This window comes from Lissotriton helveticus, chromosome 6, assembly GCF_964261635.1.
Source record: "Lissotriton helveticus chromosome 6, aLisHel1.1, whole genome shotgun sequence".
In the NCBI taxonomy this organism is placed as follows: Eukaryota; Metazoa; Chordata; class Amphibia; order Caudata; family Salamandridae; genus Lissotriton; species Lissotriton helveticus.
This window is the reverse complement of record NC_136067.1, coordinates 1,598,146,984-1,598,163,196: the sequence shown is the minus strand read 5'-3', so window position 1 is coordinate 1,598,163,196 and position 16,213 is coordinate 1,598,146,984. Positions and strand designations below refer to the sequence as shown.

The following is a 16,213-nucleotide window of genomic DNA, read 5'->3' as shown; positions in this document are numbered from 1 at the left end:
GCCGCATTCCTAGGGCACTGGGCGTACAGGTCAGAAGTTCGAGGTTTGCTAATATCTGCAGCCTTTCACTCCAGTTTTGATGAAAAGGAGTACCCTAAAATGTGTGTTGTAAATAATTACTAAGCAGAAAGAGAAAATGCAGGTATGTGCTTTACATGTTATACACAAACAATTAAAGTTAACCGGGATTCACTGCGTTGCATCCTTTGTTTAATGAAAATTTGCATACACCCACAAAATTAGACAATCCAAATATATTGGTGGCAGTTAGAGCGCTTATTGCAAGCACTCCATGGTGTCTTGAGTAAGATCATGGTTTCGATAACAAAAGAGAAAATCTTTGTTAATATATTACAATATTTATGGTGCCTACAACCACTGTCGCAGTGTTGAAGCGCTTTTTATGGAAATGGTTAGTTACTGAGAATACCTTCATAACTAAAGAATGATAGACCTGAGCACTTACATCCAAATTCTTTTCTGCAGACCCTCGACTCGTACAGGTCCTTCATCTGGACCCTTCATTCCCCCATAGCTCACTCCTTCAGAGAGGGGATAGAGGTTAGGACGGCAGTGCAAGAGGGGGTTCTCAAAGAGAAAGTGTGGGCGGACAGTGGAAGAGGGCTTTGAACGGGGCAGTGAAGGTGGGGTGATCTGGACTATGTTGCAGGGAGGCAGTGTAGCAGTGCTGGAGAGGTCTGGCTGGACAGGAAACGGGAGCAGATTGGTTTGGCAAACGTGGGACAGCAAAGGGGACTGTACAACCCCCCTCCTCCTTTTTCAGAAGAAACATGGTTTCTGTCTCGAGTCAAGGGATGTGCTCTATCCATACTGAGACAAAACGCGTTTTGGGGTTCTCCGCATCTACAAGAACGGTCTCCTTTGTTTACGGCTTCTGATGGGAGAGTTGAGGGGTTGGGCCCTGCCGGCTGTTTGAACACAACAAACATCTTGCAGACTTACAGTAGGAGCTATAAGCATCCTCCATTTCATAATTGTGTTTGCTACCATTTCTGTGAAAGCTTTTGAAAGGGCAGACTAAAGTGTTTCTATTAGAAACAAATCAGAAATATGTTTGGGATTGGATAACTTGTAGTATGGCATGTAATGGACAGTATTGGTAAAAATTCTGAATGGCCGGATTAACATGTTATAATTTTTTAGAAATAATTAGTAAACTCACGAGTATAATAACTCTTGCCAAAACAGAGTTTTCCTAAGCAATAGTTCTGAAATAATAGTATTGATGAAATGGGGGAAGAGTTACCAAGGGGGCTGAACAGGTCTAATGTCGCCACGCCCATCTAAACAACCACTGTTTTGTTTAGGATAGAATTGCATGTACCACTCATACACTTACATTCATTTTTTTTCTTAATATAGCACTAACTCGACCCAAAGTAACAGAGTGCTTTACATGCGCACCAGTTATATTATACGGGACCACGTTCCTTTTATAGGCACAGGAGATCAAGTGAGGCAATGATGTGGCGTAACGGCCAGGGCTGCCGATTTTGGGATGGGACAACCAGGTTCAAGTCTCAGCATTGGCACAACATCCTGTGATTCTAGGCAAATCACTTTATCTCCCCATGCCTAAACATAAGTTTGCATATTGCCGAAAATATACACATAAAAGGACTAACAGCTTCACCAACACGAAAAAGGACGAAAAGAAGACCTACCCAAAACACAGAGAGAAACACACAAAAAATAGTACGCACAAACAAACGTAAATGCACACAAGTGAAAGGAGACAAGTAATAAGGGCGTGCTCCGTGGGCAGGAAAACATGTGAAACCAAGGGAAACATAAGCTAAAATAACCACACAGAAGCAAGCCTTTGCAAAGGGCTGTTAAAGTTACCAAGTAATAGCTGTGGGCGGACTGTAAGCCCGTCACAGTGAACACAGCATGTCTCATAGAGACAGCGCATGCGCTGCCTAGGTGAGACCTAAAAACTAAGCAATCGTGATTTCGATAACATAGTTTTGGTTTTGATCTCTCACCTACATTTGTTCAAGTCTTCGTCCTCCCTGGTGATCATGTGGATGTCTTCCCATTGTTCCAGCTCAGCCTCTCCACAGCAGAGGAACAGGGAGAGAGTCTCTTTGTCTTTCCAGTCACCTGTTTGAAGAAACAAGCACAATGTACAACTGCATTGGTACGAATATGTGCCTTAGTGATGACCCAGTAATGTTGGGATTGCCACCTACCATGTTGTAAGTCTACTTCTATGAGCTGAGAGTTGTCATAGTCTAAAATGTCTGCCATCAGATGTCAAAATAACTCTGGTAGAAGGTATAACAATTTAGGTAAAGCATTACATATGTTCAACCTATTTAGGGGGTCTCTGGATTAAGAGGCGACTACGGGCTCAAAAAGGTGATATTTAGATTTGTGATGATTGTATTTCAATACTATTTTGTATGTTCATCTGTCTTACTGAATTCTGAAGTACTTTGATAAGGTCCATGTTTGAGCTTAAAAGGTGATGAGCACCTACTGTGTTGTAGGTCTGCCTTTGTGAACTGAGAATTGCCATAGTCTAGAGTGTCTGCCGTCAGATGTCTAGTAAATCTGACAAAAGGTACCAACATTTAGCTAAAGCAGTTAATTTGGTCAACGTCTTTAGGGGATCTCTGTATTGAGAGGTGACAAAAGGCTCAAAAAGGTGATATTTAGAATCGTGAATAATATGCTGGTACGTTGATACCATTTTGTATGTTTATGTGTCTTGCTGAGTTCTGGAGTACTTTGATATCAGACCTATTGGTTTAGTTCACAATATATAATAATCTGTAAATAAAGATTGGATCTTCACCATTTCTGAATGTATTTTATTTCCAATTTTTCCAATTTATAAACTTTATTTCGATTTTATTTTAAAAATCACAAAAGTCAGCAAGTTACAAAGACAGGGGTTGAATTTTACAATGACATTACACTATCACAACAGCGAGACTGGGAGAACACTCAAATACACGAAATTTAGTTAAAAAAAAAAAATAATTTAAAACAGAATAAAAGTATACGACCAAACAACGGGCCGGAGAGCTACATCCCTATTAAGCAGAGCATCAATCAATCATAAAAGAGAAGAAGAACATATACAATAGCATCATAATTTAAGTATACTAAAAAAATTATTATCTGTTCTTCAATAAAGACCAGCGAATCACCCATGCCCAGCCCCAAAACTTAGCTAATGCAATCACTATAGGGCCATCCACTGCAGTTTTTAGTAGTCTATAAGCCTCACGAAAGTCCCTGGTTCCCATTAATAAACACACAGATTTCAGCCAGTGTTGTCTCGGTTGACGGTACACGGGGCAAGCAATTAAAATGTGGGCCACAGTTTCAATCCTGCCCGGGCAGAAGGGACAAATTACTATGGTTGTTGTCCGAGTTAGACCACTTTGAAGTAAAGTCATTGGTGGGTAGAATACCCACTCTAATTTGGTGAAAAAGTTTTCTATCACGGGAAGAAGTGATTACATCCCAATATGATTCATAGGTGGGTTCTGATTTAATTTGTAGAAAGGTGCTAGACAAAGAAGAGCTGTTAGTAGAAGCAAACTCCCTAGAATAGACTAGATGCCAATAGGCTGCTTTGAGCTCGGGTTTGCTTGGGAAATGACTATCCACAGGGGAAGTCCATAGCCGACTCAAACCCAGCTCGCAGAGAACATTTTTTATGCACCTGAACCACTCAATTTTGTTGTTCACATCCATGTCTCGAATTTCTGTTACAGCCGATGCATAGATGGCTAATTCGGGAGTTACCCAAAGTCTTCGCCAATAGGATACTTGACTATACCGGGCGATATCCCGAATAGAGTGGCACCCCAAGTCCATATACAAGGAAATCAAAGGAGTGGACTTCGGCAACCCCGTTAATGAGCGTAGAAATTTGTTTTGTGCCACCACCAGGGCGTCCATATTAACATACGCCCATAGCTCTGAACCATACAAAATTGAGGCACTAATTTTGGCATTGTAAATGTGCAGTACAGGAGCTACCGGTTTTGTAAAAGAGAGACTGTGTTCCCTAAGCAGCACCCCCAATAGTTGGGCATGTCTGGTCAAAAGACAGTCAATTTGTGGCTTCCAGCTCATCCTTTTATCTAGAGGTACTACCAGATATGAGAAAATTTCAGTTTGCTCTAGAGCACCCTCCTTCATCCTAACTTCGCCGGTAGGTTCACTGGAGTTCCGGAGAATCATGAACTTGGTTTTATCAACGTTCACCGCCATGTCATGATCGACACAAAACTCCTCAAATCTATGCAGGGCACATTGGAGCCCTTGACCCGTTTTGGAAAGAATGAGGGTGTCATCGGCGAACATTAGGAGTGGATCTTTGTTCCACCAAGAGTCGAAGCATCAGTTGGACAGTTTTCAAAATATTTCAAGTCCCCATTGATGTAAATAGAAAATAGGGTGGGCGCAAGGACGCACCCCTGTCTTACCCCTTTTTCAGCGAAAAATGTATTAGTGGTGTGCCCTGCCGTGTCCCACCGAACTTGTGCAAAATTGTCTGTATACAACTTGACAACAAAGGTCAAAATTTCCAGTGGCATACCCAACCTTACGAGATTATGCCACAATTTAGAGCGCGGGACTAGGTCAAATGCAGACCTAAGGTCCACAAAAGCTGCATATATAGACCCTTTCCCCAAAGTGACGGTGCGCCAATAAATAAGGATAAGCCTTAGCACCTGTGTTACAACTGTGTTAATGCAACGTCTAAACCCTGCTTGTAAATCTGATAGGATGTGGGAATCATCCATCCAAGACTGCATTCTTCCTAAGATCACTCTTGCCACAACCTTCTGAATGCAATCGTTCAGGCTTATGGGCCTATAATTACCTGGGAGGGAGGGATGCCCCTTTTTGTAGATAGGAAGGATTACTGCCCCTGCCCAGGAAGAGGGGATCGCTGCTCCTTTATCAATGGCGTTCATTAAAAGTTGGATATATGTTGCCCATCGTGCCAAGGTCAGCGGGATGCAATCAATGCCTGGGGCCCTCCCTTTAGAAACTTGTAGAAGAGCTGCGTCTACTTCCTTGTAAGTAATATTGAGGGGAGGGGAATAGTCAAACCCGAGCACATCAAAGGAATCCTGGGGCCCCGTATCTTTTGCAAGTTGGCTTCTATAGTGATTAATCCACCGATCAGGTTCCACATGATTGGAGGGCACTTTACAGATGTTTCCACTCCCCCATTTAACCAGGTGCCAAAATCGCGTCATGTCCCTCCCCGAGCAGGCCTCAAGGAGTGCGGCCCAGTGAGCCTCATCCCAATCACGTTTTGCCTTAGATTTTGATATCTTGTAGACCTGCCTTTTTTCTGTTGTAGATACCTGGTCCTTGCTCCTAATTGCAACTGCCAAAGACTTGTAAGCTAAGTGGCAGGTAGAATTATACCAGGGTGCCGCCTTAGTAGTGGATGGAACTGGTCCTTTTTTATTTTTAACAATAAAAAAACTTTTCAATTGGTTAAAAAGATGCTCATGTATCAAGGAAAACCTGTCCTTGCCTAGCCCGATATCGTCCTCTGTCCGCAGAGTAAAAATAGTGTTCGCTACCAAATTATTCATAGCTAGCAATTTCTTTTAATTCCTACCATAGGCCCTTGAAGATAGAAACCTATATGTTTTACTTGGTAGTGACATAGGCTTCTGGAATGTAGAATAACTGTTTTTAATTGCAGGCATATAATAACATTACCGTTTTTTCATGCATTCTGTGCCTCTCCCAAACACACAATGTGTGTGCATACACAACATTTTCGGTTGAACCTTACATATACCAGTAATCAACAAAACAATCAAATAAGATTTCAGGACACCAGAGGCAGGTCAAAGGGAAAACTATATTAATTAAAGACGGGAGGGCAACTAGCCACCTCACCCTGGTTGAGATCAACGTGCTGATCCCATTATTCATTATTTTAATTGGATTAACCCTATGAGATTTTCAGAACAATCTGGTGCTCATTTAGCCCATATTGCAAACGGCAAATTTATGATGCACCCCAATTGCAATTTCTGGAAATGTTCTGTATAGCAATAAAGTTGTTTTCGGGTGGATTATTTTTAACACATTAATAACATGGCAGTGGTGTCTAACATGCTAAGGCCTGTGCAGTCACCATGAGCAAAATGCTATGCGTAATTGTACTGCAAAAGTGGATGGTAACTGTTGCTACTTGTTATGCCTCATTTATTCAGTGCAAAACTGGCTTTTTTGCTTTGTGATTTAGCACTCCTCACTAAGTTAAACCCCTTGTCTTGGTGGCACTCATAGACACTTGCAAGGAACTGTAATGCACCACTACTGTCCCCGAGAAGTCTATTCCCTTTGTCTCACTCTCTCAATGTACCGTGTTTCCAGGCAAGATTTCTGATCTGGTATATAGCCAAAATGGTGCTGCAAAGTATTGTGGGCCTGTGAAAGTTAAATGGATCTCGAGACATGCCAATAATATAGAAGAATGGGATTTATTAGAATTGTCCACACAGTGTTTGATATGCTTGTGGTTATTACATAATAACAGGTTAGATGTTAAACTGAGCCTTCAGGTTGGCCCTTTCTAATCTCTTACTCCACATCCATGGAAAGTCTCTTTGCTTAGAAGAGATACGGCACAGGTCAGGGTTTTCTATGGGTTAGAGGGGTGAGCCTCTGTTAAGTTCTTCCTGCAGCAATGTATTGGACATTGTAAAGTCTTCCTGTCCCTATTGGTGCTTATACTTCTGCTGGGTGGGGTCTACCTTGGGATAGCACCTTAGCCCCTGATCCTTTATATACGTCGCTCTCTCCTATATCCTAGCCTCTTCTGCCTATGTAAGGCTGGTGTGTAGATGAAAGAGGTAACCATTGTCCCCTGATCTTCATGGGAAGGAAAAATCTTCTAACTACCAGCTTGTCAGATCCTTAGGTTTGGCTCCCTACACCTCTTTTGTAAGCTGCAGCCATGCCTAAGGGAGCCAACGAGAGCTGTATTGTTGTCCATGATACATGGGGAAACCACATCTTGTATAAAGGTTCTGATGGCAGTGGCCAGAATTGCCTCTGAGAAATTAGGGCCAGGGTGTTGGCTACCCCTACTGATGCCCGATGCCATCTGCCTGCAAAAGCCAACAAGTACTCCTGCCATGGTCCCTCTAGGCGAAAGATACAGATAGCACACCACGGCCCTGATTTTCTAAACTGGCTGCACTCAGTTGCATGAAAGGGAAAGAACAGAAATGTGCCATATTTACAAAGACACTGCACGCTTCTGCTCTCTGCACTGGTGCACTTGTTGAAGCATAGCACCATTGCAGGCACCCTTCAGCTACAATGCAAGGGTGCCTGTGTTGTGGTCAGAATAGTTTTCATCCTGCACAAAAACTATTCATAGAGGCTTATTCCTCTTTGTAAGTGCACTGCAGAAAAAAGAAGGATATTTATTCTTGTTACACTTGCCTCGGGTGGTCCATTTTGGTGCCAACCCAGGCTTACAAACTTTAGTAAATATGGGTTTGCATCAAAATCCATCGGTGGATGGACTGGAACGCCTCCTTCACACAAGGTAATGCAAGGCAGCGCTATGCGAATCGGGTTTTGCCTGGCTTAGTAAATCCAGACATACATTTAGCATTGCGACTGCGTCAAAAGGTGATGCAACCCCAACGCAAAATGTTAGTAAATCTGGTTACAAAATGTTAGTAAATCTGGGCCCAAGTTTCCAAATGCAGCAGCCCATGTTGCCTATCAGTTGCAGGTGCAATCTTCTCCATTCCTTTGTGATTCTCCAACATTCCCCAGCAGTGAGTAACATCCTAGTGGGGTTTCGGTCTGATAGAGTCAGGAGAAGAGAGGCTTCCGCCAAACAGATGAGTGGCTCCATAGGGCTCATACTAGTCAGGCAGTCTATCAAAATGTTATTCGGCTAGCTTGGCCATAAAAAGACAGACACATTGTGTAAAACACAGGTTAAAATTATACAAGGGAATGATCATAAAGTGCTTATAGTGATTAAAGTACTGAATATGTTGACAACATAAGGTTAACGTATACAGAGAACTATTTTTCCCAATATAATACGTTAAAAGTTTTAGATAGAAACCCACTCGATCAAGGAAAGACATATCAACTTCAAAATTCATGAAACGAGCATTATGTAACAGGTGAAGTTAAAACATTCAGTTCTCTCCTAATTCTCAATACTTGGTGAACATAACTAAGGGGTACATGGTAGAAATAAAGAATCCAGCTGCTTTAAAAAGCAAAGGCTGGGCCTGCAAAATCTGAAATTGTTTATACGTTAAAGGGGCCTCAACATCTGGACTTTAGGAATAGTATAAAAACCACAGAAAAACAAAGGGGATAAGGGATTACTGCTAATATTATCGCAGGGACAGTAGAGCAAGGTAGAAGAACCAAGTACCCTGCTGTGGAAAGGCTACCAGAAAATGAACTGTGCACAATCTAAACCGTGTTAAATAAAACCAATATTCAGTATTAGAAATCCATTGTACATAAGGTGCAATCCCATCAGTGGACATGTTCTCTATGTAACGGCAAACTGTATCCATAGCCTGGATATAAATCATTATTATGGTTGCTCTGTAAACATTGAATAGAGATTTTACCCTGACACTTGATTTAATGTCAATTTCACTTGGGAAATGGAGCACATTTTGTACACCAAGTTATGTAAATGTTTTTTTGATAAATATAAGTCATGGGATAGAATGCATGTGATCCAATTTGATACAGTCAGCTAGAATTTGGCGTGAAAAATTGATGTGAGCCAAATGCCATATCTTCAACCACAGTAGGAGGTGTGCCATTTTTTTTAACAGCTATGTAAAGAAGACCAACTTCTGTATGAGTTATAAAGCTGACAGTACTCTTTGGGACTGCTAACAATCTTCAAAGGAATTTGTTTTCAATGACCTGCAAGCACTCTGGATCGGTGTAGCCTCAGGCACTCACACCATACGTTCCTAGCGATAGACATTTGGAGCCAGATGTAGGAAGGCTATTACCGGCCGGTAATGGTCGAAATCGGCCGTTACCGACCGGTAATAGCCTTTTCAGATGTAGGTGGTTCATTTACCGATTCGGTATTTACCGAATCAGTAAATGAGATGTAGTAAGCACTTTAAAGAGTGCTTTTGTGCTTTAAGGATTCGTTATTTACCACCAACTATTAGTTGGCGGTAATTAAGGAATTCCTCTGTAAATGCAAATCTGTGCATTTACACCTGTGCCATGTGACAGACATACATGCCCTTAGGGCATGTATGTATGCCACATGTGCACACCAGCACTATTCAGGGGTGCAGCAGGGTGTCAAAGTGACACCATGCCACCCTTGACTCTTTCCCTATTTTACCGAATCGGTATTTACCGATTCGGTAATTGCCATTCATTCCTATGGGCCTCCAGGCCCATAGGAATGAATGGCAATTACCGAATCGGTAAATACCGATTCGGTAAATACCGAATCTTAACGATTCGGTATTTTTTACCGACTTTTCATCTACATTGCATTTACCGATTCGAAAATACCGAATCGGTAAAATTCGGTATTTTCGAATCGGTAAATTACAATTACCTACATCTAGCCCTTGGCATTGTAAAGGGATATTAGTTCATTAATAGTTTTTTGTCCTAGTTTTCTGGTTAATTTATAAATGGCCTCCATAGCCCCTGCTGTTTTAAAAACTCTCTGTGATAAAAGCCTGTCCCACTTAAACGTTGAGTCCATCATATATCAGAAGTAATTTTGGGACCATGGTAATAGGGGTCTCACTAATAGTAAAACTGTGTGAACGGGTATTCTTTAGCCCAGAGGTCATGATGTATACATTTTGATGGTTGACATTTAGTTTCAATCCGCCTATGAATTCATTAAAACAATCAAGTAACTTCGGTAGGTCATTTGTGGTGTGAGAGATAAGCACCACATCATCCTCATAGAGAAGGAAGGGCACAGATCGGTCACTCACCTAGGAGAGTCCTTCCCTCTGGCCCTCAAAACTTGATCGAGGGAATTATTATAGAGTAACAATAAAAATAGAGCAAGTATGCAGCCCTGTCTGTTCAGCTTTTGGTCCCAAAGGGGGTGGGGGTACATTCTCCTTCCTGGTCATTCCGCACTTGGGCAGTAGTGTCCCAATGGAGGCGTTTTAGGAGTTCTACCAATGAGGCCTAGACCACTGCCTCCCTCATCATGTCCCAAAACCTTGCCCTGTCCACCAAGTCGAAGGCACTGGAGAGGTCCATGAAAGCTAATTGAAGAGAACCTCCCCTGGCCTTAATTTACTTACCCGTAAGAAGATTCAGGGACTGTTCAACTGTGCCAACACTTGGGCCCATACCATAAATGGTGCTGTGAACAGTACTGGCTGCCTTCAATGTGATGAAGAACTAAAACCCAATGAAATGTAGCCAGTCGGACTTGATATGATTGTCGTGAAGAAGGCAGTGAATAATAAAGTCAACACATTTTATACTCCAAGAAGTCTGGCAATATGGTATTCCAACACCGGTGGCTAGAACCGGCAAATGCAAAATAAAATAATGCAAAAACATAATTTTATTTGACATTTGCTGGCTCTGATACAGGCAGTGAGGCAACGCTCCTCCGCCATCACGGAGGAGCCACCACTGATGCTACTGAAGACTGGGGAGAGATGGCATCGTTTGGTATAGCAGCTTTCATGAGGGGAGAGACTAAAGTAGCTGTCACATGTACTTATTATTTCACTAAAATGAAAAGCAGCCGCATACCTAGATTTTTTGTGAGTTTCTTAATTCAAAATACCTTTTCTTCAGCCAACGATATCTGTGAGTCATTGCCCCAAGTGCTGCCCCTTTACTAGTGGCGGCTCCTCCGCTAAGGTGGCATAGCGTTCCCCCACTAGTGCAAAAAAATCAAACTAAAATGATAATAAATAGCAAGAGTTATTATAATTTTATTTTTCTTTGCAGCACTCGTGGCCAGGTCGGTGGGGCGGGACTGGGCTCGCTGCTGTCAGAGCAGAGTGAGGAGTGGTTTGCACTTCCTAAGTGCGCATGACAGTTTAGCCGGCCCTTTCGGACCGGCAAAACTGTCATGCACACTAGCATGTTCTTCACCGGGCTGTGTTGCTCAGCCCAGTGGAAAACATGCCCAGGCTCCCAGGCACTGCCTGAGCGGCCTTTTTGGCCCCTCAGACCAATCACGACGCATCTAATGCAGCGTCATGATTGGCTGGGAGAGGCAGGAAACCTGGGTGCTTTCGGTTTTGCAGACAGAGGAGAGGCGGAGACGATAGGTACATTTATTTATTTATTTTTTTCATCTCCCTCCCCGTGCCTCATCACCCCATTCCGAGGCAGCCGCCACTGAGTTGCATGTCTGTGGTTCTTCTGGTGCTGAATGCCTCTGAGTCATGGGGCCCAGAGGACGGTGTGAGATTCAGTGTAAAAATATGGAGCAGGATGCTAACACGTATTTTGTATAAAGAGAACAGCATCACCACTTTACAAAAGCAAACTTGATTTTGGAGTGAGCAACATACATCCATGTCACTGGGACTGTATGTGCAAAATGTTGATAAATAATCCAGGTCTATCTGTTTTTTTGTAGGCGTGTTGGAGAAATATATGAATATTCTTGAAGATAAGCTCAAAACAAATGTCCTGAAAACAGTTTATGCAGGAATCCATAATAAATCAGTGGATGACAAGGAGCTGCAGAACTTCTTCCGCTTTAAGGGCTGGGTATAAAAACAATCTGTTGCACCATACGTCACAATTTACTTTTAATACTGCTTTTCTGTTATGCAAATTTTTTATACTTTATACTTAATAAACACAATTTTACTTTAGTTGCATTTGTGGTTTTATTTTATGATCTTTTGTCAAATTCTACATTTGTAATTGCATTTTGTGGTAGGTGAAAATCATAAATCATATATAATTAATATAAAGACTTTTTTGGCACTGTTAGAACATTTTTTACTGAACAGTATCCAGAGAACATGGCAATACCATCAATCCCCATCATTTTAATCATGACAATAATACAATGGCAAGTACAATAATACAGTTGCCTGCTATTTATCGTTCTTTAAAATCATCATCAGGGGGGGCGTGGCCAAGATGCCGTCGGTGCAGCAGTGACTCCTCGGAGCTCCGCTCGCCATGGCCAAAAGTGTGAGTGTTTGATTGGTTCAGATGCTCCGTCCATCACCACCCCCTTTTGTACCGCTTTGTTCGCCATAAGTTGGCAGGGTTGCTCAGACGTGAGTCCCTTGCTCACTTTGCGACTGGATTCAAGCAAGCCTGGCTGAAGACGGCTGAAATGCCAGAAACCGGTCCTAGGAAGCTTGTTTCCGGTCCATCGAAGGCATGGCTTGGCAGTCTGGGCTGGACTGATCCCATGAGGCACAGGGTCAGACTGATTTGCATATGGCCATGTCTGAACTGGGGTGGCAGAGTGGGCTAAAGAACGGTGATGGATTAAACCCAGATCGGTTGACTGGGTGTGAGTGTTTGATTGGTTCAGATGGTCCGTCCATCACCACCCCTTTTGTACCGCTTTGTTCGCCATAAATTGGCAGGGTATCCTCAGACGTGAGTCCCTTGCTCACTTTGCCACTGTACCGGATAGTTGAGCCCAGCACTTCAGGATTTGCACCACGGCGGAGCTACAAGCGGGGAGAAGGGCAGTGGTTTGTGGCGGTCCCCCCCTCTGTGAAGCCCATTCGGACCAACCACTGGACTTTACATGGCACCTGGGGGGAGAAGGATAAGTTCTCCCTCAGGTAACTCATCTAGAGGCCCCAGGAAGGGAGGGTGATTGACTGGGCAGTCACTGGAGAGTGCAGCAAGCCGGATAGATATCGCTGGCACGGAGAGAGCCGCCATTTCAGATTCTATCGCCGGGCTGGCGGAGACGGGACTGTAGTAGGGCCCGCAGGTCACAGAGCCCCTTGGTGGTTGTCGGTCTGCTCACACCCGAGAACTGAGACTGCCTGGAGTGCAGGGACCGGTCTCGGCTCTGCCTAACACACACCAGTTGGTGCTAGCAACATGTCGTCCAATTGCGCCAAAAAGGAGACTAACTCCAAAGATCTCCTGCAGAACCCCGGGCCAAACGAACGGACGGTCGGGCTACAGAGATGCTACCGTCACAGGGGACCCGGGCCACGCTGACCTCGGAACAGAGGAACCGCTCATGAGGAGCTTCATGGAGCAACTATTCACTAAGCTGCAGGACAACTTTGTGACATTGAGACAGTGTTGTGAGAGTTCAGGGGTGCCAGCAGACGTTGCTAAGTTAGCATTAGTTTGTGCTTTGGATCAACGCCATCTTGTCGCTTATGCACACAACACTACATGCTTTAGTTCCCGTAAACACTGTTGCTATTGCTGCTTCGCATGGGAACTGTCTGCCTTTCACTATTTCTGCTGTGCTCTGAGTTCTTGTCTGCACATCGTGTTTAAGGCCAGAAAAACAACTTCACTGGTTTATCGGCGTTGGTCCGTCCAACACACATAATAGACATAACAAGGAACACAGCTGCGCTACTGACTTTTCAGGTGCTTTTAATATTGCACGGGATGCAAGTTAGACACACTTGGAGAAAACCTTGCCAGAGGAAGAGCTGTGCTTATCTTGATATTTAAATCCTATCATCTAAGACTTGAGGTAGGGGGTTCCACCATCCAAGCCCAAAGGTCTTCCACTTATATAATAAATATAGCTTGTAGCACGGGGAGGGTGCTAACGCGCTATAAGGCTTCATCCACTGTCATTATAATATGCTGTCCCCGTTCTTACTATATGGAATTGTAACTATGCTGATTATATTGTTTTTATGCATTTCTTTGCTAATGTTAGCACGTGTACTGCATCGCAGAGCATGTTAGTTGAAATACATATTTTAAACTATATAGTGTCTCTGGTTATTCACATTGTGAACAGCTATGAGCATCTAAGCGAAAGAGCGTCTTGTTCCGATGAAATCTGAGAGGCCCTGAGTCGATTGTTCTAGGATATCCAATCATTGGTAGCTCCGCTGTAGTACGGAGAACGAATGGGATACTATAGCTAGCCGGATATGGGTTCTGGGCACTGAGGCGGCGTGTTTTTGGTACACCGAAGGCCTGGGTTCCTGTGCATAGTTCTGTATATGTGCAGAATCCCTGCAACAACAGGATGTCTCCACAGGCGATAGTAGGGAGGAAGAGCTTCATTCACATGCTTGGGAGTTGATGGACCTGCGAGGCTGCAATGAAGAACTGTGCATACGACTTGTAAAATAGGTTGCAATGTTCAAATATACGTATTAAAGGAGTTCCTCTCAGAGCAGATGAGGGACAGCTGGAGGAGTTTGTGACACAGCTTTTCCAACATGTGGCTACGTCGTAGCAGGTCAAGCGATCGTTCTGGACCGCACGCATAGGGCAGGCCACCCGGCAAAGACTCCAGGACAGTCCCAAGATATCCTCACATGCCTGCACTCCTATCGCTAGAAATAAGTCATTATGGCGGCTACCCGGGACAAGATGACTATCCCGTTCGTGTGCCTACAGGTGGGAATCTATCAACATCTCTCCCAGCTTACGCTGTAGCACCGCTGGTCCCTGCGTCCTGTCACCACCTTCTTACGGGACCATGAGATACGTTACAGGTGGGGGCATCCATTCAGGCTACTCTTTGTGTGGGACATGGAAACACATGCAGTGAGAACCCTTCAAGAAGCACAGAAGGCCCTGGGAGTGGACTTTGTGGACGTGGACTCGGAAGGCCCGCACCCGGATGAGGAAGAATCTAAACCTAGCTATGGAACTGAGGACATGTCCATCGGAGACATGTTTCGAAAAAAACAAAAAACCCGGCTCTTTCAATCTCCCCCTGGTGGCTGGTAGCAGGGCTCTCGCATCTTAGGGCCTATGGACCTGGGGGATCTTGGCTAGCTGCCGTGGTCTACGGTGTCCTAGCACGGGGACACTCCGTTGGAGTAACCAGGCGCTCTACAAGCTTAATAATAATAATAATAATAATATGCCACAATGAAGAGACGAGGACGCCACATTGGGAAAGACACACATGCACAACTCAGCGAAAAAGAAAGTCAAAAGGAACGAGAGGCACTTATTCAGCAGTTGCAAGCCAGAGACTGAGGCGAAGACCACACGATGGAATGATGAAGGCATTGGTAATTGTTAGCAGATTTTGAAAGCAGTTCGGTTACCGGTGGAACCGGGACAAGTTCTGAAAGTGGCTGTATCGGGCGGAGCCCGTTTTCCACCCACTGTAGGACCAGATGGGGCTGCATGGTCACTGGCCAGATGGACCCACGCGCCAAGGCGCCCTTGGTGCCCAAAGGAGGGCAGTTCTTTTGTTGATGCCATGTTACACATTCTTCTCTTCTACATATTTCTTATCTCCTTTTTTCCTTTCGCGTCTCTATGGCGCACCCTTCCACCGGTCAGGACTTACATTGAGTGGGAACTTCACGAGCGAGATCTGCTGCAAGGGCTCGGGGAGAAGGGATCTGTAGTTAAGTAAGGTCATCAGGTCACATCGCACACGGAGCTGCCCGATACATCTGACAGGGTGCAGACTTGGGTGGAGGGCCAGGAGGGAGTGCCACCTCGCTAGGCCTGGGCTAACACATTTGTGGATCTGGCCTTCTTGTGGCCTTCTTGTACCCCTTACGCCGAGATGGAAGGGACAACTGCCCCCTTGCTACACAAATGTTTTTTTGCCGGGTTGGGGGTCCTAGGCTACACACAACATCCAGCGGGTGACAAGAGTGGGGGGCCACGGACAACTGAGAGGGAAGGGATCCCGAGTTCGATGCACATACAGCCACACTACTTCCATGGCGCCCCTTAGCATTTTGATAGTAAGCCTTAATGTGCGGGCCTTAATTATCCGGTGAAGCGCGGGGCACTCATATCCTACCTCAAAGAAATCAAATGCGATATTTGCCTTGTGCAGGAAACGCATTTGAAACGCATAGATTGGACGCATCTCCGGTCCCGTTGGTTTCATCACCAATGTTTTTCTTACCTGTCCGGGAAGAAGGCAGGAGTGGCAGTGCTCTTTGCAACACACTTCCCTGGGAGGATACTAGGGGTACAAATGGAAATACCTTGTAAGCTGTTGTCATTGCGGGTGGTAATAGGAGGTCATTCCTATACATTAGCA

The 16,213-nt window shown here is 44.3% G+C and overlaps 1 protein-coding gene across 4 annotated transcripts in view; it reads left to right on the top strand.

Annotated features, from left to right (window-relative positions):
- The window catches only part of LOC144761836 (uncharacterized), a 538,733-nt gene extending 526,859 nt beyond the window's left edge, over nt 1-11,874 (top strand). For 3 of the 4 annotated variants that reach the window (XM_078647062.1, XM_078647060.1, XM_078647063.1), the window contains one exon: nt 11,636-11,874. In XM_078647062.1, the coding sequence (XP_078503188.1) occupies nt 11,636-11,775 (140 nt within the window). In that variant the 3' untranslated portion in view covers nt 11,776-11,874. The remainder of the gene's footprint in view (nt 1-11,635) is intronic. The other variant, XM_078647064.1, reaches the window with a different exon arrangement.
- Nucleotides 11,875-16,213: the final 4,339 nt, after the last annotated feature.